The sequence below is a fragment of the Marmota marmota genome, unplaced genomic scaffold (assembly GCF_001458135.2).
Source record: "Marmota marmota marmota unplaced genomic scaffold, marMar, whole genome shotgun sequence".
NCBI classification, from domain to species: Eukaryota; Metazoa; Chordata; class Mammalia; order Rodentia; family Sciuridae; genus Marmota; species Marmota marmota.
The window spans coordinates 10,492,905-10,517,549 of NW_026000206.1; the positions used below are offsets into that span (position 1 = coordinate 10,492,905).

The 24,645-nt window shown below is 53.8% G+C and overlaps 1 protein-coding gene across 6 annotated transcripts in view; it reads left to right on the forward strand.

The window, feature by feature from the left end:
* Mgmt (O-6-methylguanine-DNA methyltransferase) overlaps positions 1-24,645 on the forward strand; it is a 232,796-nt gene that overhangs the window by 25,090 nt on the left and 183,061 nt on the right. Inside the window, exon 1 of one of the 6 annotated variants that reach the window (XM_048791390.1) lies at positions 8,992-9,115. The exons of 4 other annotated variants lie outside the window; for them this stretch is intronic. Coding sequence is in view for 1 of the 2 variants with exons in the window: in XM_048791389.1 (XP_048647346.1) it covers positions 18,426-18,428 (3 nt within the window). In the remaining variant the exon portion in view is untranslated. Of the gene's footprint in view, positions 1-8,991; positions 9,116-18,342; positions 18,429-24,645 lie in introns of those variants that run through there. One more of the 6 variants, XM_048791389.1, reaches the window with a different exon arrangement.

A 24,645-nucleotide genomic window follows, 5' to 3' on the forward strand; every position in this document is an offset into this window, starting at 1 on the left:
GTCGAGGTTTAGATTTGGTTGCAGTCTTATCAGCTTAGATTTGAGTGGCCTCACATGGTTCACAGCCGCTGTGTCCAGTGCTCTGTGGATGCGGTTTGTCAGACGGTATCTGAGAGGTCTTTGGAGTCTTTGAATTCTGACATTTGCTTAATTTGCTCATTTCTGTTCTTATTCATTCATTCATTATTTATTTTTTTATGTGGCTGCTCTGAACACCAGGAACTGCTTGGTGTGTGATCACAAACCTCAAGCCTTCTTCCTCTCTGCTTTGACAAGGGGTCATCACCCCTGTGGGAAGGGGACTTTGCCTCCCCAAGCCCCTAACAACTCAGGGGTGGCAAGGGCTCCTATTGCAAAGCCATTTGGGCCAACTATGCCTCTGCCAGTCCCGTACCTCCTCTACTCACTCGGCCATGTTTCTTTAACCAGGTTTTGAATTTTTGTCAAAATTAATTTAAATTTATGATTCAGTTTTCTGTTATAAGTAATTGCTGTTTGTAAATGAGACTAATTTCTATTTGGTATAACTAATGCAATTTAGAGCTGCAGATCTCTTGATCCTCTGGGTCCAAGCAGAAGAGATGCTCTCCCTGATGCTGGAATGAGCAAGATTTTCCTTTGAATCTTAAAATATCTGCTTTGTAAAACTGGGTTAAGTTATTTTAGAAACTATAAATAGTCACTTGGTAATTAGGTGTTTGGTTTTATTTGTTATAATGGAGTTGCTTATTAAAGTTTGGTGCATTTTTATCCCGTGGATCCAAAGCTTTTATAGGCCAAGTGATAAGAGGCAGCCTGTGTATTTCATTTGTTGATTATGACTCATCATGTGACAGATGGCCTCCTGAACTTTTAAATTCTTGTTTGCTTGTAGAGAAGGAATATTCTCGTGTCTTTTTTTGATGGGGCCTACTCTCCAATCCTGCACCCACTTTATATCATCATAACCTTACACCGTATCATGTAGCCCAAGCCGCAGCCACGAGCGCTCGGACATGCCTTCCCGTCAGATGCTGGTGGAGTTGGCTGTGCCGTGGTCTTATCTCTTCCCACCAGGACTCTCCTTCCCTTTCTTCTTGGCACCGCTGCTTCATGTAGTTAAATGACATCAGAACGTCATCAGACGCAAGTTCCTGCAGAATTAGCCCTGCATCTGGCCAGCACCAGAGGATGTCAGGCTGTTCCCGGAGCACGCACAGACAGAGTAGCGTCCTCCCCTGCATCTGTCTGGCAGTGGGTGGTGGCACACAGCTGAGAAGATTGATGCCATGCCAGGCACTCCCAGTGCCCCAGTGGCCAGCAGTGGGCCCCGTAGGCTTCTCCTGGCCCGTGGCTGCCCTCAGAGAACATGGAGTGATGGGGGCAGGTTTGTTTTGTGTCTGTTGTTTGGAGTCTTCCTTTTGATTTGTCCTAATTCTTTAAGAATTGTGATGATGACATCTTTCTCTGAAATCAAGCATTGTGACAAGCTGGAAGCTGTGTTTTGTGAGTATTCAGGGACCCTGGTGCCTGGAATTTGTGGCATGGTCCATGTCTCCTGCAGCCCACTCCTGCCTTAGCACCACATAATTTCTGTTTGCCTTTTTCATATGATCCAATAACAATAAGTTCATTTTAAAATTTATGAAAGTTTAATGAATGGCCAGTGAGAGGAGAGACCACTTTTATAACAAGATTAATACCCAGGCTCTAGGGACGTAGCATTTTAGTAAAATCAGAATTTGTGTAGCCTGGTGCTGCTTGGAACCTCTTGCTTCCTTATAAAAGTGTCTAAATCAAACACTGGCAGCCATCTGTAGCCATGGTTTCCATCTGCTCTTGGTGGCCTGACCCAGAACCCCCAGGTGGGGGAGGGAGTCTTGCCAAGGTCTCCCAGTTCCTGTCACTTCGCTGTGTAGTTGACATTCTCGGATCTGGTGCTGTAGGCCAGCGTCCCTGGCCCAGGTGCTCCTGGGAAAGAACTGGGGGAGGCCCCCAGCAGCTGGCTCGCCTGCGTTGTGGTGTCACATTAGTGCTTCATCTCTGCCCTGCTCCTTTAGTGACTGCACCTCAGACAGGGTCCCAAGGTCGTCTTTGGTTGTTTGTTAATGAATCAGTGAATTTTTAGCCCCAGCAGCCCTCTGGGGGAGAAGCCGTGGAGCAGACACTGGCATGGTCTGTGTCTATAGTGGGGAGCCTCATTTCTGTGTCTCATTTATACTGAGGTCTGAAGTCACTGGCCAGCGACACTGATCTCCACTGAGGGTCTGTTTAACCTTTGGGTTCCCAGCCTCCGCTCACACCCCTGCTCTGCTCTGGCCCGTTGACAGGCACGTGCAGTGTCCTAGCTCTGGGTCCTGCACCCAGGGGCATCCTCCCTGAGGGTTGATGCCCAGCCCCATCCCCCGTCTGCCACCACACAGTGACCTGCAGCACGGGGACCAGAGGGGCCCTGCATATTCTTCATGCTGTCCCTCATCCTCCTTCCCATTCTGAACGGCCAGGTCTCTGGGGTCAGAATGGACCTGCACATGCGCACACGGCAATGGAATGGCTTGTCTTACTCTGGCATCTTGAGCTAGTGGACTAGCAGCAGAGTGGGGATAACAGTAGTGCATCTCCTGAGTCCGGCACCAAGCATTAGCTCTGTGCAGCATGTGGGCAGTCACCAGGACCAGGTACTGCCCTGTTCATGTCCTCTAGAGCCTTGCTGCCTCTTCTTTGTCTCCTGTGGCGTGCAGTTCTGAATTTTGAGCCCCCTGAGTCCCCAATATAACTCTCGAGGAGGTGGGGTTAGGGTTAAGTCATGGGAGTAGAGCCCCTGGGAAGGTGGTCAGCGCCCCAGGGAGATGGGCGAAAGGGAGCTTGCTCTCCCCCACCACCTGAGGACAGGGAGGGTGTAACCGTGAGCCAGGACAGGGGCTCTCACCAGGCCCCCATGCTCCCAATCCTTGGTCTTGGCCTTCTGTCCTCCACGGCTGGGGGCTGTTAGAGCAGCTTTGCTGGACGGTGTCACCCACTTGCTGATGGGTCCTCTCTTCTCCCCTCTCATTTGCTCTCTCCTGATTTGATGGGGTCACCCAGTTTGGGGAAAGAAGGCACAGACATTATGTGCCCCTCAGGGGTCCTGCCACAGGTGTGGTGCTCTTCTCTCAGTCACGGGTACTGTTGACCTTGTGCCTTGAGTAAGGTGGCGTCTGCCCTGCTTCAATCACGGGGTCACCGTTTGCCCTGGCAAGTAGTAAGAGATGTTATGAGCCTGTCCTGGTTCCCCCGGCTCCACCCACCCATCTTGGCCACCCTGGGTCTTGCTGTAACAGCTTCCCGTGGTGTCTGAGCATGTGTTCTCTTTCCCTCGGTCCCTCCTCATTGATTGATTGTGGTTCTTCTTGAAGACGTGCTGGCCTTCCTTTTCCGCTCACTGAATTGTTCCGTGGCATCATCGAGGCTCATGGAAACGTGTTGGATGGAGGACAGTCTGTTCCTTGTTTCACTCCAGTGACTCACTTCACTCTTGGGCCACTCCGCAGTTGGCTCCCATATCTGGCATGGCCTGGCCTTTTCTGACCCAGTAGTCCAGCTAGGTTTCCTTCCTTCCTTCCTTCCTTCCTTCCTTCCTTCCTTCCTTCCTTCCTTCCTTCCTTCCTTCCTTCCTTCCTTCCTTCCCTCCCTCCCTCCTTCCTTCCTTCCTTCCTTCCTTCCTTCCTTCCTTCCTTCCTTCCTTCCTCCCTTTCTTCCTTCCCCCCAGCCCTAGATCTAGAAACTTCTTTAAGGAGCCTCAATTCCGTTTGTGGGAGAAGGATACTAGCAGCCCTGTCCTGGGTGGGAGTGTTGGTCGCTGCTCCCACCCTGCCTGACCCATGTGTGCACCATGTCTGCTGTGGTTTCTCTGCCTGTCATCTGTGTGCACGCTGACAACTAAGACTGCATCCCGGAACGTCTAATTGGAGCCCAACACATGGGTTCTTAGGGCCTATTTTCTGTGCTGCTGACCTGTGCCAGCCATGGCTTCTTTCAGGTGGACAGTGAGACCTGAGCCATCGTGTTTTCATCCCTGGGCACAGACGGCGGGGCAGGCAGAGCTCTACTCGGGCAGAATACTTCCCTTGCTTGCCTGGTGAGAAGACTTCAACCTGCAGAGTTCTTCTGTGAATGTAGTTAGAAGCACAGAGTTGACAGTTGGACTGGGACAGACAGACAAGGAAATCCTATTCGATCAAAATAGAGGCGTGCTCCTGAGCAGACCCGCCTGCTCACCGGCCTCCTCATGTATCCAAGTCCAACAGAGCACTGAAGGTCCTCTGGTGTTCCGTAGGAAGCATGGTAACGACTTCTCATAGCATTCTCTACTAATTACTTTTTCTCTTCCACCCATTTAATTTTCTTTCAGTTCTCATTTTTGTAAAATTTGTGTTTGACCTACATGTGATCTGGTATGATTCTTAGTTCTTTGTTGTAAACAGTAATATTGAAAGTGCACGAAATGAAGATGACCTCTCTAAGAGCCCTGGCTGTGCTTTGACACACCAGGGACTGTGTGGGACCCCCACTGTCTAGCACCATGGTGAGAAATGTGGAAGGATTGGAACCTCACCCCAGACTCGGGTTTATGAAGTTGCTTTATGTGGCTGCGGTTGACGGTTGCAGAGGACCGTGGCTCTTAGCTGATGGAGATGCAGACTCATTGTCAAGTTTCACCTGATGGAGGCTGAACATTGTTGGTTGTACTTATGCAATCGCTCGATCTTCTTCTGGAAACAGTTGAGAGGTCATTTGGTGATAATTGTCCTGAACATTCACTTGCCTGTGTGAATGCTAGATGCAGTATGTCTTCACTGTGGTCACCTTCTCCTGGACACAGACCTTTGAGCATGGTCCCATTATCAGAAATCTCAGGATTTGGAAGAAGGCACACAGGATTCCTTGGCAGCAAGGGGTGACCAGTGGCGCCTTCCTCCAGAGGGGTCCTCCTTGCTTCTGCTCGGGCGTTGCTGGTTCCTGGCTGTAGAGGCACTTTGGTGGGCTGGGGCAGAGGGGCTCCCCTAGGGCCCTGTGGACTGTGCTTCTTAGGGCAGCTCTCAGGAGTGGGAGAGTTGGTGGCAAAGTGGCCGGCCCTGGTGTTGGACTTCCTGGATTTAACACTCTACAGGTTGGCTCCGTGGCTTCTCAGGATGCTATGTCCCCTGTGCATTTGGGTGGCTCTGGTAGCGGGATTCCTGTTACATTGATGGCTTTCATACAAATTTAAAGGGAAGCATGGAGTCTCAGGGTTCTGTAGGCTTTTGGTGATGCACTAAGAAAACATTTAGCTCAGCAGCTTGGTCTTGGTTGCATACTGGTTCAGGGTCCCCTGACAGTTCATAAGGCGCCTCCAGTATCTCTTGCTCCAGAATCCTTTGTAATAGGTTCTTTCTTGCTCTTAGCTGGTGGTGGGAGACTTGGGTGCTTTTCTGTCCAACAGCGACTCTTAGGTGAAGTGTGCCTGTGTACTCATAGGCTCAAAGTTGCTGCCTCTTCTCCGCCCTGGACCGTGGCCTGCATCCCTCTCAGACTGTGCCTGCCTGCCGTGGGGAGGGCACCTCTGTTGTGCAGCCTGGAGGTTGACTTCACCTTACTTGAGGATGTGCGCCCTCTCTTGGGACACCGAGCTCAGCTTTGAGTGTCTTGGCAGCTGCATGCGGGTGGCCCGTGAGCTACAGTTGTAGGGTTCCAGGACCGCTCAGATCCCCAGCTGTGTCAGGGCCAGTGGGTCTTGCCGGTTTTGCCATGGCCACCTTTGGTCTCCTCCTGGGTTTGTCAGCTTCTCCATAGTCGCCTGCACACCCCCTTCCCACTGTTTGGTGCCAGGTGAGAGGTCGTGGGTCCTGCTGGCAGGGATGACCTCAGTGAAGCGACACCATGTTCACATGCAGTTCTGAGCACGTCCAGTCTGTTTTTGGCCCACGGTGGGTTTAACTTGAGAGAAGTAGCAGTTGGGCAGTGGCAGTGCCTGTGGCAGGCCTGGAGGAGGGGCACCAGTCTGCTCGGGTCCCCTGGGTGCAACGTGCAGGGGACCCATGCTGCAGCACTCCGTGTGGTGGCGTCTCAGGCCCATGTGCGCTGAGGTGGTCCCGGGAGCTTTGCTCTGGAGCCCGGGCCAGCTCCTGTTCTCCGTGCCCCTCGCTCTGGGTGGCACTCGATGCAGTGAGGTGAGATGTTACACCCTCAAAGCAGCCTGTGACATGGAGCCGCCACACAAGCCAGGAGATCCTGCCCCTCCCAGCGGGGCTGCTCAGGAGCCCATGGGCATGAGTTTGCCAGTCTCAGGGTATGGACGCTCCTTCTGGGGTATTTGCTTTTTGATAGGAAAGGAAATAAACAGCCACAGAGCTTTTTCATCTTGCCTTATGGGTACAAGTTGGGTCAGCCGTGATGTGGCCGACCTTCCCTAGGAAGTGAGACTGAGGTCTCAGGTGAGAACAGGTGACAGGCCACCAGCCGTCCTAACTTCTACATCCTGCTGCCTGTAATCAACTTGGGGAACCTGCAGTGGGGACGGGGACTCTCCCTTTATTGTTCCTTAAGTCATATTGCCTTCCTTTTTATAAGGAATTGGCTTTGGGAAAGAATGAGGAGCAGAGAACAGGACGGGGGGGTACAGCGGTGCTGTGCCTGCCTGGGTCCCTGTCGCCCACACAGTCCTGGGGCGACAGCTGGGTTAGAAGGCAGCTGTACCCAAACAGTGTCAAGATGCACTTCCTTCTAGTGAGTCTTCTCCTTATTTCATTTATGTTGAAAACCGAGTTGACGAATATGAATACAGATATTCAGAGTTATTGTGCAGTCATATTTGTTTATGTGCATGGTCCAGTTTCCAGGCCATAGCTTATCTTCTAAAAGGGAAGCCGTTAATGGCATTGCCCACACTGCTGTTTTTTTTATTTTTATTTTTATTATCCCCCGGCTTCTGTTCTTCAGGTGTGTAGCTATTTCAGTATTATGAAGAATGATGGATGATGCAGGAAAGTTTCTTTGGAAGCACTTCTGATATTGTGCAATGCACTTGGGGGTCAGCCGCACTTGACTGATGCATGATTTATCTCATGTCCCTGCCACTTCCCGAGATAAAGCTGCTGCTTTATCAAAAATGCCAGCAACTGTGATTTAGAATTTATAAACCTCCGTTTTCAAATAATCGTTCTGATTATTTTCTGCCTTGGCAATAAAATGATAAAGGTAATTGCACACAAATGTGAGATCGCACCAAAATACAATGAAATTAACCTGAATTAGCTTGACTTGTCGATGAGAGGTATTTATGAAATGTGGTATTGCAATAAGGGAGAGTGATCTTATGGCTGGAAGGTGAGTTATCGCCTTAATGTAATTCTCTTTGAAATTTAAAAAAGAGACTGTTTCTGTTGAGGGTGATTGTGCTTTTGAAATTAAGTTGAAGTGATTCCTATAATTGGAAACAATAATGCACTGGAAGGTAATATCTTTTATTGTGTCACGCCTAGATGCATTACCTTTTATTCCACGGCTTCTGGCTTTAGCCTCTCCACACTCAGGTGGAAACGTGGAATCCTGTCAGATCCTGGGTCTCGGGGCTTTGATTCTCTCTCCCTGTCTGACAGGGGACAGGCTTTCCCCCATCATTGATTAGTCATTTAGATATCAAATAGTTAATTTTTTAAAAAATTAAAGGAGGTTTTCAGAAATATCGTTTTGTTTCTTTGTCTTGTTGTAGCCAAATAGTTCTCAACAGGGTGAGGCTTGGTGCTCCTCTTTAGTACACCTATTTTGTAACCTTTCTTTGCACTTTCTAAATGAAATTCTTGGATGAGACGTGCCCCCCCCCCCCCACTGCTTAATGGAAAACTTCAAGGAAGGACGGTGTGATAATTAGTAACAGTGCACCCCCAGCACAGGAGCGCTGGGGCAGGAGGGGACTGGGAGGCTGCAGTGCGCCTGCACCTGGAGGCTTGCTTTCTGGGTGTGCGTTGTCTGCTCTGCATTGACACTGGAGACGGGACTTTGTCAGAATGGCAAGGGGACGACTTTTGGGGAAGTTCTACGAAAGTGGAGTTGGTCTTCCCATTGGTGGCGTAGCCGTGTTCCTGGGAGGCCTTGCAGACACGGGTGTGGTAGAAACACCTGTTTTTGTGTTGCACAGGGTGGTGCTTTAGAGTCTGGCTGATGTGATAGAATGCGCTCCGAGAGGCAGGATGCCACAGTGGTTGGAGTCAGCCCCACGTGTTCTGGCACATGCCCGATTCCTTCCCTTGGAATGTCAATAGCTCCCACCATCTTTAAGGACCTGGGAATCCCTCCCAATTCCCAGTGGGGCCTTTGAGGACTGGAGAGACTGTTGGGGATGCCCACACCAGCTGGGCTAGGCCCAGATCAGGTGCTCCAGGGTCTTCTGGTCAGGGGCACCTGCTCCTGGAGAGCCTGAGGCGGGCCTCCGTGTGCTGAGCAGGCACTCTGCCCCGAGCCACACACCCAGCTCTGTCTTTAAGAGGGGTGCAGTTCTCCAGCCTCTGGGCCTCCATAGCTTTTCCGCTCTTGCTGTTCTTGCTCAAGGAGTCTTATTTCCTCCTGTGCTGGCTCCTTGAAGGCCCTGGACGTGATGTTTGGGGAAACCTTTCACTTTCATGAAGTCGGCACTAGAGCAGCTCCTCCTCCTCAGGTGCGTGGAGTGTTTCTGGACAAGACCAGCGGTTCTCAATGGGGGGCAACTTTGTTCTTACTGGAGGCATTTTTGGGTGTCCTGATTAAGGAGGTGCTGCTGGCCTCCTGTGGGTAGAGGCCAGAACCATCGCACAATGTGCAGGACAGCCCCCAGGTGATGACCTGGTCCCACGTGTCAGCATGCCATCGCCAAGGCCACTCACGGGACTCTCAGCTCGTGCTGTCTAGAGCCCACTGGGTGTTCTGTCCCACGCCATCGCCGCGCCTGCCCTGCTTTTGCCAGTGGCATCCCATCGTCTCAGCCAGGATTCTTCTAACTCCGTCTTGGACTCCCTCCTTCTGTTTCTTAGGCCATCCCGCCCCATCAGGAAGAGCTTTCCAGTTCCGTGGGTTTTCTGAGCGCCCCATACCTCGTACTCTCCACGGCTGTGAGGACAGGGTGAGGAGGTGCCCGTGAGGACAGGTGAGGTGGGGTCTGTGAGGAGGTGGTGGGAAGATCCTCGTATGGACGTGGTGAGAAGATGCCTGTGAGAGTGTGTGGACGATCCTGCGAGAACAAGGTGGGAAGGTGCCCGTGAAGACGTGGTGGGAGGACGTCCGGGAGGACCTGGTGGGACAGAGCCCATCTAGGTTTGAACTGTCCCTGTGGACTGGCAGGTGGGTGACGTTGGTGCCAGCCCCCCCACACACCCGTGGTTTCCTTTCTGTGCCATCCTCTCGGCACTCATCCTGCACCCTTGGCTTGGGCCCCCGGGAGTCAGTTCTGTCCTTGGTTCTGTCCTCGGTTCTGTCCTCTATCCATTGATGTTAAACTTCCCCCCAGCAGTGTGTAGGCGGAGGACATGCCTTGGGAAAGCTGGTGGACTAGAGCCTCGGGACGGCTGGTGGAACATGGAAAGGTGTTCTCAGGTTAGGCAAGGCCGCCTGGCACAGGCAGCTGCCTCGAGCACCCCGAGAGTCAGCTACCCAGCCTGGGGTAGACTCCTGGAGGAAAATGACCCTGATGGAGGAAACCAGATTATCACCCATCCTGTGGAGTGGGTCCTGTTCAGCCAGGAGTGAGCTTCTCAGCAAGTACGGAGTCCTGTGTTCCAGTGCCAGGGGAGGACCCGAGAGTGGGCCCAAGATGGGCATTGTGATCCATGCTGTTGGCAGATCATGGAGCCTCTGGTGAGTGGGCCCAGTGGCCGATGGGTCCTGCACAGGTGTTTATTGTCCGCCTCAAGCCACATTTCTTTCCAGTGCTGCTGTGTTTGCTAGTGCTGTGATTGTATTAGCCACTTGTGAGATGGAGCAGCCTTTCGATCTCCCAAAGTAGATATGGATCTGCTTTCATTAGTTTTATCTGTTGAACTTTAGCATCCAGGAGAGAAGCCCCAAATGTTTCTTCTTATTCCTGTGCAGTCTTTAGGGTCTGAATCAAGTTAATACATTTGCCGAGCCGCAGGGTTCTGGTGGGATGGTCCTTTGTGGGTGGGGGCTTCTGTTCTGCAAGGCTTCTTTTTGTGAGGCGTTGCCCTCCCTTTGCTTCTGTCACCAAGTTTGCCGTCTCTTTTTGGCAGCCCTCCTGCCCCCAGTGTATTGGAGCCTGAGGTGGAGCCCGTTAGTGCCTCTCAGCCTGACTGCCCCTGACCTGTGGGTGCCGGTGCCTCTCGTGGCCAGACGCACGGGGCTATAGCATTGGCGTATGGAGGCCTCTTCCCTTCATTTCCGAGGGCTGCACCCCTTCTGGCCACCTTCAGAAGTCCCTGCTCCAACAGTAGCCCCACAGGTGATGATTGTGGCAGGTGGCAAGCACAGGCCTCTTCTAGAATGTCTGGTGGTTGGTCCTGCAGAGCATGGGACAGGGGTCGCCAAGGCAGGAGGCAAGAGCTGACTAGGGTGATCTGCTAGCAAATGGCTGCTGGCCAGGTGGGACGTGGGCCCTGGCTCCAGAGAGGCGTGGAGCATGTCCTCGGCGCAGAACAGATCTGGGTCATTTAGAAGCCCACATAAGACAGATGTCCCAGGCGTGACTGGACCTCACCGAGGTGGTTGACACAAACAAAGGCAGAGCTTTCTGTCATGAAGATGGTTTGTAGACAGTGCTAATGACTTACTTGAATGAATCAGTAATGAATCAGTAAGTGAAATTGGACAGCTGTCAGGAGGGCAGGTGGGCCAGGAGCTGAGCCACACAGGACTTCACTGTGCAGTGTCGAGTCCTCGTCTGGAATTTGGCTTATGCGGGTTCTGTCTGCTTTTTCCTTTTGGGTCAGAATTTGCCTTTCCTCTATGGGCTATCTACCACTGCTGCCCAGAGGGTCAGGAATACTTATTGCTCTCTTCTGGGCATGGAGTTTCCCCTCCAGTTGGATTCTTGCTGTGTTCCCACAGTGTGCCAGCTGAAGCTCACACAGTGCATATGACGGTTCCTGGGAGGACATGTGCAGAATGGCCTCTTCCTGCACGCATACCCTGGACACCTGCGCTGCCCTCCTTCGTTGGCTTGCCCTTTTCTGTTGCCTGGCACGTTGATATTTCCTGGTGCTCCGGTGCTGTTTCGCAGAGAAGGTTGTGTTTTACCAAGGAGAAGCAGCTTATGGTGATGCCGGTCACTTGTTTCAGGTCCGAGTAGTTCAGGGTTAACAGTGTTCCTGAACCTCAGCCGAGGTCCTCCTGCAGGATGGTGAGGTGGAGCCGTGCTCAATGCTCCAGTCCACCCAGAGGCAACCTTAGACAGCAGTTCTGCTGTGCCCAGTGGTACCTCCTGCTCTCGTCAAGTTAGCCTTTTCTTTTTTTGTGTGATTATATGTGATTCTGGGATTTATAGTTTGCTTGGTTCATTGAAATCTCTCTACATAATATTTTTAAAAAGATGAACATCTGGGTGTTAAAAATCTTCTCCTGCCCGTGAATTGGCATGACATGGCATTGCTCCAGGCCACCAGTAAGGAGGGAGAGCCGCAGAGGGCCTGAGAGGCCCTGAGGGTGGTGTGCAGGGGGTGGTTGGCAGCTGAGTGTGGGAGGGAGGGAGGGATCCCCAGCGCCCTGTGGTGCTGGGGCCAGCAGAGCCCTGTAGTTAGGCCACATGCTGTCTCCATGGGACACCCCAGGTGGCCCAAGTTCCCCCTCAATGCTCTGTCCTCTGCCTAGTGAGCCCCTTCTCAGTCCTCTGGGAGAACCACAGGTAACCAGAGGATGCTGGGAGTTGCCAAATGGGGGTCATAGAAGGGAAGGAAGTTTCGATATGATGTGCCACAGAAGTGATCCCTCAGAGAGTATTTATTGAGCATTTCCCAGAGACTAAAATAGATTATAGTTGTCAAAAGTCTGTGTTTTTTGTAGGAAACCACATACCTTGGGGAAGACACTAAAGCTGATTGTGAGAGTGGGTGAAATATTGGAAGATGCCTCATTCTGGCCTTTCTCCCGCAGCCATTCCCAGGAGCCTGAGGAGGCACGCACAGGCTCAGGGTGGAGACCTCCCAACCCCCTCGCCTCCAGAGCCCCCTCCCAGGTGTGTGGTGGGTGCAGGAAGTCCACTCCACCCCTGCTGCTGTGCGGCTGGCAGGGCCCAGTGTTGCAGAGCCTCACCTGAGGGAGGCCAGGCAGGGTCTGCATATGCTGGGCACTGGGGCACTGACCTGTGGGAATGGCTGGCGCCTCTCACACTCTGTCACGCATCAGAGCCTCGCTAGTTAATTCAGTAATTTTATTGATCTATAGCAGATATGAGGAAAGGAAGAATTTTAGGATTTTTATAGAAGTATAACTAGTGATAAAAATGAAAAATACATAAAAGGGCCAGGGTTGTAGCTCAGTGATAGAGTGCTTGTCCTGCATGTGTGAGGCACTGGTTCAATCCTCAGCACCACATAAAAATAAATAGATAGATAGATAGATGGGTAAAGGCATCTACAACTAAAAAAAAACAAAACAAAAACAAAAACCACACACACCAGATACATAAGAGCTAGATGATGGGATTAGGCATAGGCTAAGGGCAGGAGAATCAAGTCAGTTCAGTGCCAGGTGCTGCACAGCACAGATTTTCTGTAAAATACCATGAAGAAAGATCAGGAATTAAGCGTCTTAGTGATCAGAGTAGCTTAGGGACCCAAATTAATGGCCTTGGGCGTGACTCAGTTTGGGTTGGTTTGTCTTCTCAAGGCTGTGTTCCTCAGGCTCTCACGTTTTTAGGAGTGAGTCAGAAAGCTGGGATCAGAGAGGGGCTGATCTGCAAAGGACAGAGGACCTCTGGGGGGCCCTCAGGAGGCAAAGAGCCCAGGAGAATTCTACCTGAGCAGCTCTGGAGCCCTCCTGGGCCTCATCATAACCTGGGCTCAGGGCACCTGGGCTGGCTCAGCCTGCCAGGTCGAATCTGTGTGTGCCAAGTTCCCAGGACCGGCTGCCCTGCAGGGAATGGCACTTGGTCAGGAGCTGTCCTCCCAGGGCCCTCCACTGCTCCTTACTGTGGTGGGGGCTGGCTGCTGACTCAGCCAGCTCAGGCTCACACCTGGCTGTGTGGCTGGCTGAGAAGGGCAGGCGATCTACCTTGCCAGGTGTCTGCAGACCCCGAATGATGGGGACTCAGGAGAAATCGGCCTCCATTCTGTTCCCACACTTGCAGAAGGGGGGCAGCCATCGTTCACCCAGGTGACCTTCACAGTTCCACATTTCCTTTGCCACCCACCGATTGCTTGCTTCACCTTCTCTTCATCCATTCATTTTAGTTTAAAGACCTGCTTTAGCGATTTCCTGGGGACCTCAGTGAACACAAGAGCTTGGTATCCATGTCCTCCTTTATATCGTGACGTGTCATGTATGTCATATGGATCAGTACCTCGTCCACCACAGTGGCAAGCTCAGCGCCCTGTGGTCACCAGCCCTGTCCACCTGGGCACTGGAAAGTTGCTCTTTTGTCATTGAACTTCAGGTTTCCGCCGTCAGAGAGACGGCCATGTCTAGGAGGTAGACTAGATGCAGAACGGCCTTGTCACGGAGTCGTTACTGAGTGGTGGCTCAGCAGTGCCTGGACACCGTGGGTGTGGGCGAGGTGCCCTGGACACCCTGCAGGAAGGAGAAAGCGGCAGCATCGTGGAGTCTGAAGAAGTAGCTAATTGTCAAAGCCTTTTCATTCTCGACAGCCGGGATTTCTCCTCCAGCTACCTGTGGAATGAACGTCACAGATCCAAGAGGTTTTCATCTGTGAATATTGTTTGAAGAATTCATTCTGCTGTAATTTAGATAAAATGTACCTGCTAAATTTGGTAATAACATTCTCAAGGTTTTACATTTTTGTTAGTTTTTGAAATATTCTATGGAGGTGTTCCTTGTAGAGTGAGATTATATCAGCATGAGAGAGAAATAATTACATTCCTCCCTTATTGGAATGAAGATTGGGTGTAGCTTACATATAATTTTGTAATAATCCCTGTTTTCAAGGAAAAAAATATTTACACAGTACTTTGTCGTTTGTAGACAAATAGGCTACAGGATGGTTTTTGTTATTATTGAAACATGGATTCTGTGTATAAATGTGGATTTTATATGTATTTTTCCCATGTGTATAAAAAATATCTCAAACCAACTTGAATCAAAAGTGATTTTTCTACATTAAACATTAAATTTTCACATGGGCCACTGGATTTTTCTGGTTCCATCTGGTCCTCGGTCCTCTCTTGACCCACTGCTGTGGTCTGAAGGCCTGTCGCCCTGAGTTGCATGTGGAAAGCCAACCCTGAGGTGCTGGTGTCTAGAGGGACTTTGGGAACCCTTCCTGCAGCAAGGGGACTAGTGCTGTAGTGGGGAGACTCATCTGTCCCTCCCCAGGTGGAGACGAGTGAGAAGGTGGCCTCTGGCAGGCCTGGTGGGGGTGTGCGCCTTGATCATGAACTTCCTGCCTCCACACTGTGAGAAAGAAGTCCTGCTGTTTCTGGGCCTCCCTGTCCATGCTTTTGGTTGCTAGTCTGAGCAGGCTCAGCACGTCTCTCCCCAGACGGCTGGGTCTGACCATTGCCATAGCACCAGGGCCCAGAAGCTGGGTGCACTGCAGAAGCTCCTGAGGCTGGGCAGTGATGGGGCATCCGCTGACCTGCACCCAGCAGGCTGGCGCAACCTGAGAGGAAGGGATCAGTCCACCCCTGCCCTGCTTCCTGTAGTGGCAAGAGGACAGGTAAGGACAAGAGGAGTCAGAGATTCCTTTTGAGGCCACATGTGCAGGGCGAATGTGGCCTGTGGCTGCTTCTCACCCTTCTGAAGAGGTGGCCATAGTGCAGGTGCGCTGTGTGTGCACTTGGAGCTCACAGTCTGCCTGGGAGGTGGTCAGAGGGGCGTCCACCTCTGCTGCTCCTGCTGTAGCCGGACTCCTTCCCCTTGGTCAGGAGTGCCAATTGCCTCGGCTCAGCATCTCTCTCATGGCCATGGATTATGTCCTGAACTGCCTCTTCAGAAGTGCCTTGGTGACGGTGATGGTCCCCTAGACGGAATACACCACAGCCACCTGTGGGCGAGAGCACAGGCCGTGTGATTCTGGAGGAGGCTCCATACTCCAGTTGGGGACCTTGAACTGACTGGTGAGGGGCATGGCGAAAAGGGAAATCTCCTTCTGCCCAGATGGGCATGGGTCGTGGGCAGGGGCCGGGGCTGAGTGGAGCTGCCGGTGTAGGGAGACGACCATAGGAAGTGAGGGGAGCAAGATGGCTCTTCCCTGAAGGGTCTGTTTTGTCATTTAATTCCTTTTAATGAGTGAGTGCCAGTCATCCAGGAATCAGGCTGTCCTGTGTGCCCTTGTGCCTGGTCCTGCCTGCTGGGTGGGGCAGCCTGACCCCTCACTGGTTCCTGACTTAAATACCCTGGGAAGAACTTGGAACTGGTTTCTTTTTGGTATTAAGGGTTGAACTCAGGGGCACTTAACCACTGAGCCACATCCCAAGCCTTTTTTGTTTTTTGAGGTCGGGGGATAGGGTCTAGCTAAGTTGCTTAGGGTTCCCCTGAGTTGCTGAGGCTGGCTTTGAACTTGTGATCCTCCTGCCTCAGCCTCCCAAGCTGCTGGAGTTACAAGCGGGTGTCACTGTGCCCTGCTGCATTCTGGGTTTATAATGATGGAAAGCAAATATGACTTTCTGTTCTGTGGAATTTACCATCTTCCACGGGCAGCATTTTCTCCCTTCATGGGTAAAGTAAGTATCAAGCGTGTGCAATGGTGCCAAGTGGGGCACACACGTGTGTCTGTGCCACGAGTGTCACCAGGACTTGCACACCTGGCGGGGTGGGGGGCTGTTACTCTGTGCCTGTGGCCTGTCCCATGGGAGGGAGGTGTGCTGATTCTCGCTGTCTGCCCAGTGGTGGCCCAGGGTGCTCCCCCACGGGCCTGCCCACTGACAGGTCACCCCAGGAGGCCAGGAACCTGTGCTGTGATGTCATTTTCTGTAAGCCCTGGACGACGATAAATTCAGTTTTAACTGTTGTAATTAAGACTTGAGACTGCGAAGCTGTCTGTGAGGGGAAGGACCTGTCCCTTTCTCCAGAGAAGAAATTAATTGTTAGAGTGTGTGGTAGTTGAAGAATTTACTGTAAGATAAAAGACCGGTGTTTCATTCTTGCATTTATTAGTATTTAATCAAATGGAAAGTGCACTTTTGGTCTGGAAATCTTGGCTTCAGCTGCAGGATTAGACTGAATTATTGTTTAAAGAGTAAAAGGCATAGAATTATATGTTCAAGTTATCAAGCCTCTGATCGGCTCCGGGTATAATGTAACTAATTTAGAACATAAAATTTCCTGCCGTGTGGACTGGAGCCTCGGGTTAATCGTTTGGCAGCGAGCACGTTTCCGTGGCTGTGTGGCCTTGGGTTGGATGGCGGCTGTCCCTCCAAGAGTGCCAGTCCTCGTCAGAGCAGGTGTCATCAAGGCCCCGCTCGATCGTGGCTGCCCGAGCGTGTCTGGAACACCAGGCTCCTCTGTTGGGGACACCAAATCATAAATCATCGCGAGCTCCTCAGCTGAGCCTCTTCCCTGCAGAAACACCGTGCGGCTGAGTCTTCAGCAAGGTAGGAGGACTTGATTCTGCTGGCTCGGGGGCTGGCATGCAGGTGACCATGGTGGCAGGTGGGTGGCTCTGCAGGTCTCTCTGCCAGGACGTGAGGAAATCCCAGCAGCCTTTCATGATGGTGTCTCCACTGTGGTTGACACTCAGCGAGGCCTCAGCCTACCCTCATGGTCTTGGGCTAGTCCTTGGCAGGCACTAGGGAAGCCTGGGGACTCACGTGGGCAGTCCTGTTTGAAGACTGGAATTGTTGGGAGAGAAGCCGGCCAGTGGGTCATGGCAGCCTTGAGGGGGTCTGGAGGGAGATGGGCTGACCAGTGGCCTGGGGCAGAAGGAATACAAAAAGGACCTGTTCCCTGTCTGCTGCTGCATGCTGCGGTGGAGAAGCAGTCGTTGTCTGAGAGTTTGGGAAGGTGGGGTTAGGGTACCAGTGAAGCCCTGAGTGCAGCTGCAATTAGCATGTCCAGATGTCCCTGCGATCTTGACCTTGAGCGCCTTACTGGGTTTGTGGAGTGTCCCAGGGAATGCTGCTGAAGGGAGTGAGAGAGGTCCCTCCACAGAGGTCAGGGAGGAGTGAGAGAGGGGGCCGGTTGCCCCTGGCCACTGTTGCCCCGTGTGTCCACAGCAGGAAGTGTCTCAGGCCTCCTGGGGGCTACAGCGTGATTCCCACCCGTGGTCAGAGTACATGACTCCTGGACACTGGCTGGAGATGGCCCAGGATTCTGGTAGGCGCCTACAGTGAGCTCTGGTCTGTGGCCACCACGGTTGGTCATCAAGCCCGGGAAGGTCTAGCCAGTCTCCATGTGAGCTGATTGCCCTTTAGTGAGTCCCTGAAGAGAAACACATTTCTCAGGTAGAAATCCAGCTGCCCACAGTGAAGGCTGTTGGCCATCAGTGGCCTTGCCCCACAGCCCGGTTGTAGACAGGAGCAGCGTGCCTGGGCCTGGCAAGCCCTCTTCCTGGGTGGGGTGACTTTAGCCTGCCCTGCTGTCTGCCAGGGGAGTCCTGCACCAAGGAATGCATGTCCAGCTCCTGAGCGGAGGCGGGTGTCCCTGTGATGCCTGGGACCCCCGGCTGTGTGGCTTTCCTAGTTGAGACCTCCTCATGCCCTGTGCATTCCTGTTCCCCATTCGTCAGCTCTGCAGGATGGGTATTTTCTGCTGTGATATATTTAAGCTGCAGCTCCCAAATCACAAGTTGCGGGAACTGATGTGGTGCTGGGCACAGCCTGCCCCTGCCTTCCTCCTGATGGGCTGTCCCGCCCGGCACCTTAGTCAGAGCCTGGAGTTGAGGAGTGTCCCAGACTGTGGGGCTGTGCTGTGGGCAACGTGAGCTGCAGACTGTGTGGGGGTGGCCCTGGGCACACACCTGTGACTGGCAAGTGCCCTGTCCAGCCGGTGAGATGCTTAAGGTCACCCGACCTTGCCATGGGGTGTTCTGGCAGGCATGATTTAAGCAAGGGAAAATGTGGAATTTTCTCATTTTTTTCCCCATAGCGAATTATAAATGAATCTTTCCTGCCTGATGTTAAAATGGGATGTGGGAGTCAAGGGGCTTAGGTGTCAGCTTGCTGCTGAGGCTGAGGGGGTGGCTTGGGACTCGGGTGCATGTGGCGTCTTTCCTCCACAGGTGCCAGGCTGGGAAGCTCTTCTCCTCTACCCTGTGCCCCGTCAGAGGCACAGAAGCACTGTGTGACTTTAAACCAGCAGCCCCAGTCCACAACCCGCAGAACACACGGAGCTCCATGGTGGGTGCCATGTCCTGTCCTCGCCAGAGCCTCAGCACTGTTTCTAGGCAGGCAGTGCCGGAGGCCAGGGATGCTAGAGTCAGGGTCGGGTTCCCGCGGCAGGCCTCGGGCTGTTGCCCCCGCACAGTAAGGTCCTGGTCGGAGGCCTGGGTTTGTTCATTTTTGTGAGGGGATTTTTCTGGTCTGGGTTGAGCGCCGGGTGGCAGAGGCTCACCTTTGGTTGTGATGGTCTCTGCTTCCCTGAAGTCCTCAGGTTCCTTATTTCAGTGAATTGCCAAGAAGTGAGTGACGCAGGGTGACTTGACACACAGCTGCAGAGTGATGCTTCCCTTCTTCCTTTGAAAGTGGCTTTCCCAGGGGACAAGTGGCTTCCTGCTTCCGTGACCCCGCCTGAGGCCACCCACAGCAAGCCTCCTGTTGTTCCTTAAAAAAAAAAAAATCATGATATTTTCCAAGTTGTCTGCATTTTGTCATCAAAATTTTTCCTCCACACAACTGAAGAGCGAGAAGATGGATGGGACGGCACTCGGTGGCTGCCCCCTGCAGCCACACTCCAGGAACCCTGCATGGGCCCGGGCAAGCCCCACTTGGCATGGTGTGTGGCATGTGGTGTGGATTTGCTTCGGTTTGCACAACAGGAAGCTGCCCAAGGAAACGGGCGTTGGTCCTCGAGATGGCTCAGAGCCCTCAGTGTCGCCTCTGTCCTCGTGGATGCGTTTCCAGTGAACGCGGAGGCTGTTCAGCTGACCTGTGTGGTGCACACATGGGGGTGGTCCCATCTGGACCACTTCTCTAAAGCGCCTGCATCTCCGGGGCCTTCTGGAGCAGGTCGTCAAGTCTGTGCACACACAAGTTCTCTGCACTTTTCTCTGTGTGCTTTGTGTGTTTTGTACACCTACGACCCCGTGGTTTGGTTTCTGGCTGCTCCCGACTGTCCTTGACTGCACAGATTCAAAGTAGCCCTGGGGTGTCACCCGGGGAGTGGCACTTCTGCCTTCCTCGTGATGGGTCGTAAGTGGGTTTTAAATGTGGACAGTGCCAGTTCGTGGCTAGCCTCTGGATTTTAAGACCAGGGCTGGTTTCCTCAGCTGAACCCCTCCATCTGTGCTGTCATGTGTCATAAGTGGCATGTTGTTGAGATGACCAGGTGGACTCTAACAAGACACAGGTCTGGCTGGAGGTGTTTCTGAAACCTTGCTGTGAGGGCCGATCAGCCTGTCCCCAATGCCCCAGGTCACATTGTCTTAACATCAAAGCACCATTCATCAGAAAAGGGCTGTGCCTGCAGGGCCATGTCCATGGCAATCTTGGTGAGGTGGGCCGGCCCACGCCCCCCGTGGCTCCTGGTCTGGGGTCTGCAGAGCAGCACCTGAGCAGGATGCAGCCTCGCCTGAAGGCGGCTTCGGATCAGGCAGCTTTGTTGAAGGCTCATCGTGTGGTTCCAGTGCAGAGTCCTCTGCTTGTCCGTGTGCGTAGCTGGCTGTGCAGGAACTGATGGGAAACCAGAGGAACCGCTCTTTTCTTGAAGAGGCTTTGCAGTGAGGTTCTGAGCAACGCTGGCTCCACTCCCACTTGGACATCCAGACAGCCGCCCGTGTTGTTAGGCAGACCGTTTCCGTCTCACTGGTCGTTGGAGCAAAAGGAGCTGAGCCATACTTGGGCTTCTGTTGAAGGGGACCTAGCACAGTCCCCGGGAGACCCTAGTCCCTTGCAGACCTTTTGAGGGGCCTTTGCTTCTCCCCAGTGTCTTCCTGCTGGCTTTCATACTGGGTGGGGAAGGGGGAGCCCTGCGCTTCCCTGCTGCCCTCCTGGGGCCCCCTTAGGGGTCCGTGAAAGGAAGGCAGTGTTTCCCCTCCTGGCTTTTGACACTAGGGATTTTTCTCTAAGGACAACACTCCCCTGCCGGATCTTGAGTGGGCTGAGGGTGAGCCAGGTCCACACTGCCACCTGTTCTTCCTCTTATTCTCTGCTGAGGGAGGTTACTGAGCTCGGCTTGCCATGGCTGGCTCTGGTGGGTCTGTTCTGGGTCCTGGGTGGGTCCTCCCTGCACCCACGAGGCTCCCACATGATGCACCCACATGATGCAGAGGGTTTGGCCTGATGGAAACTGCTTACTGAGGAGGCAGGCGTTCCCCCCCCACCACCACCACCACCTATTTCTGAGCACTTCTGTGGCACCGGCCCCTGGCATGGAAGTGGTTGGGAGTGAAAGGTACAGAGCTGTGAAGATGGTCCTGGGGGCTGGCCCTAGGGGGCGGTTTGGACATGGGGCAGGCCTGGAAAATGGCGAGGGGGGAGGGGAAGAAGACAGTTGCCGTCTCTGGGCCCCTGGCTTGTACTGTGGTGGGGACTGGCCTCCGGTGCCAGCTGCCTGATTCAGAACATTGTCATTTAAACGCCACTCATGTTAAAAGGGAGATGAAATGAAATTCACTTCATTTTTCAGAGGTCTCCAAATAGCCATGAAGAATTAACTTTTTTCTGCCACCAGTTAATGTCAGCCCCTCCTGTGGCTTTAGGTGGGTGCATAGCCCTGTGGGAGGGCTTGCAGGCTCTGCGAGCTGGGGACTGGATTGCAGTCGAGAAGTGGAAGCCCAGGACATGCCTGTGTCCCAAGCAGACCTTGTGGACCCCACGCTGGCCACAGCACAGGAATGCCCTGCCCTGTGGTCCTCTTAGAACCCAGGGTGACATTGTGTGCATACGCCTGTGGCCACTGCTGTTGGGAAGTGTTGCAAGAACGTGGCTGCCCGCGCCCCACCGGGCCTCCTGTCTACTCCTCGGGCTCCTAGCTGTGTGCCACGTTGTCTGTTCAGCAAGGTGGGACTGAGTGGTTGGACAGGCCATTTGCCTTGGTGTTTTCCCTCAGATCCTGCTGGTGGCCTCCAGGAGGGCAGCCCTTCCTGTGTCCATGGAGTCCCTATGTCCAGGGAAGTCCCTGTGTCCAGGGAGTCCCTGTGTCCTGGTGGTCCCTGTGTCCAGGGTGGTCCCTGTGTCCAGGGTGGCTTCTGTCCAGGCAGCTGTAAGCCGAGTCGGAGAAGAGGGCTGGGTGTTGTGCTCTGGCTCTCAGCCCCTCTGAGCAGGCGCAGGTCAGACCCCTGGCTTCAGCCCCCATCATGACCCTGTCTCTGGTGGGGACTGCGGCCTCCCAGGGGGTCCCCACCTGCCCTTCATGTTCTCAGGCCACTGCTGCCACCTGTCTCCTCGTGTCCCCATGCCTGGCCTCACGGCTCTGCCACCATGGCCTCCGCTCACACTGGGCTGCTCTCCCCACAGTGGCTGGGCTCCCTCCTCTGTTCTCAGTCACCTGGGTCCTCACGGTCCACGACTTGCCCTGCAACCCTGCCTTGTCTCCCCTCCTCCTCCTGGAAAGGGACTCAAGTTCCTGCCCTGCTGCCTCCTCCAGGAAGTCTTCCTGGACCCCAGGCCTCCAGGCCTGGCTACCCATTAACCTCACAGCGACCTCTGGGTCCTTCCTTCAGTCGGGCTCACCACGTCATGTAATTGGTTCACGTCTTCAACAAGTATTTGCTGAGCACCTGTGAAGGGCCAGGCACTACCCGAAGTGCTGGGAATGTAGGACTAGGTCAGCTAGAACGCCTCTGGGCTGGAAAATAAGGAAGTCCCCAGAACCCTGCCTTGAAACAGGTGGACTTCTGCTTCTGACACAAGCCAGCGTCCAGCAGTACTTCTGGAGATGGGGTGCCTGGGTGGCTCAGTGTTGGGACCCAGCCTTCCCTTTGGTTCACGAGCTAGTTGCCGTAGCTCCAGCCATCATATCTGCCAGAATAAGAAAGCTCGGGGCGTGGGTGGTGCCTTCTGCTATAAGTACCTTAAATCCAATTAAAAGAACTCTCAATAGACGTCTCACTCACTGGCTGGAACTGGCACATATTTGCTACCTGTGCTGGAGCTTGTGTGCTAGTGGAGATAACACAGCTCGGAAACAGCGCAGTGTCCGGAGCGCTGTACCAGAGGTGCCGGGAGGGTGGGGGTGGGTGTCCTAGGAAGGCTTCCTGAGAAGGCTGGGGGCTGGGTGACACGGCCACTTTTCAGGGGAGTGGGCCACAGTGCCAGGACCCCAGGTGAGGGCAGGGCGAGGACCTGCAGAAGCTGAGCACAGGGTCCTGGTGAGACCCCAGGGCGGGGAGGGCTGCGTGTCTTTGGCTGGGGGTGTCACTTTATTCAAACCTTCTTTTAAGCTCAGAAACGGTTCCTGCCTCAGTTTATGTGGCTCCGAAAGTATCGACATCCTTTGATGTGACGTCGGAGATTGAGCTCTGTCGAGGGACGCAGCTCTCACCGTCCGTCCTGCACCAGCAGTGCGCACGGGAGTGGACTAGATCTTCCTCCTCGTGACGTAAGCCCACGCTTGCTGTAGAAAAGTACAGGACACACAGGGGAGAAGGATTCAAACCCTCCTACCCTGCCAGGTCTCTAAGAAGCAATAGACTTGAGGTGACAGATCTGTGGGCCAGGCACCAAGAGGACGTGGGACTGGCTTTTTGCGGGGGACCTCTACCTTCCTCCCCAGGGGACCATGAGCTGGTCCCTTTGTAACTTCAGAGGCAGAGGCTGGGCCCAGGCTGATGGCCATTGCACAGCCCTGTCCTGCTGCTCTGCCGGGCTGGTCACTCGTCCCTCACCAGCTCCTCCCAGGCCAGGCTGCAGGAGGGCCCCACCAAGTGGCTGGGCCCACGTTTCCCTAGAGCCCCCGTGTCCCCAGCTCTCCCAGGAACCGCCTCATGCCTGGCCAGCCGCCTCCGTAATTTACGTCTCTCTGGACATGGCTTTCTGCAGGGTCTCCTCTGAGCACGGTCCCCAGGTGTGGCTGACCCCTGCCTGTGGTTCCATCACTGCTCTCCCTGCCCAGCAGTGGCCCATTTCAGTCCCCTGCTTGCTGTGGACATGGTGACCCCAGGGTTGCTGGAGAGCCAGTCCTCTGGGCCTGCCTCTTGGCATCTGGGGCTCGGAAGCTGGCCGCCACTGGTTGACTTGCCTAGGTGTGACCTGGTCTGGTGAAGGCCATGGAAGATGCCATCATCAGCACCCATGGGGGTTGGTCCCAAGGGTTTGAGAGTAGGGGTGTTGCTGTGCGGGGTGTCATGCTCACACAGCTCTGGGGGAAGGGTCCCTGTCTAGCCACTGCCTCCACCAGCCCATGGCGTTACGCATGTGGCCCCACACATACCTCGCTGAGCTGGGTGAGATGGCTTTGCCGCCTGGTGATTCCATGCTCCTGAGGCCCCGCTTTTCTTGCTCCCAGCTTCTAGCTTCTGCATGTCCTCCCTGGTGTCTGTGATACCCTCCTTCAGCTCTCAGGCCACCCCCTTTACTCACTGCAGTCCCCGAGGGACACACTCCATACCTGCTGGGGCCGCCCTGGGCTTCTCATCCCAGTGGCCTGGGGCAGGTCCTGGGCATTCACTGTCCCCTGAAGCTCTGGACTTGCGGTTGCACTGGTCTTCCTCCACCTGTGGAGGACCGTGTGCAGATGCTCTGGTGTCCACAGGAAGAAGATGGTGTGCAGGTTTCTGTGGCTTCTTAGACTCCCATTCTGGCAGGGCTGATGTAAAATTCTGCTGAAATTGCTGCCCTTCTTTGTGTGGCAGGTAGCACTGGTGGGTTAGGGTGCATTACCTTTGACTTGCGAAGTCCTGCTAATGGGCTTGGAAAGCCGAGAGTCCCAGTGAAAACACACCCAGCCAGGCAGTGCCCTGAAGAGCTGGCCATCCCTGGGAGGCTGGTGTCACCTGCTCCGGGAAAGAAGGCTCTGTTTTGCTTCAATTCTGTTTAAACTGTCAGAGGGTCTAAGGAGTTTCTTTCCTCGCCTTGACCTAACTTAATGTCCAACTGATCTGACACGGACAGTACGTGCTCATTCACGGCCCGGGTTTTCCAACTCATCAGTTTTTCCAGTTACAGACCCACTGCCCTTTCTCGGTTTTTGGCCTGATTTGGATGAAGCCTCTGGTTCTGCTGCCCCTCCCCTAGCTTTGTGCCTGATTTGGTATGTTCTTGTGGCTTCAGGTGGCCTTTGCTGGTCGGAAGCTGGTTCTTGGTGTCCTCTGGATGAGAGGTCAATCTGGGCTACCAGAGCTGGGGCGGTGGTACTGGGTGTGGGCTGCACACTGATGCTCCTCGAAGAAATTAAGGGGTGGGGGCAGCATCACAGGGGCCGGTTGGGGGCAGAGCTTTGGGTCCCTGGCACTTGCTG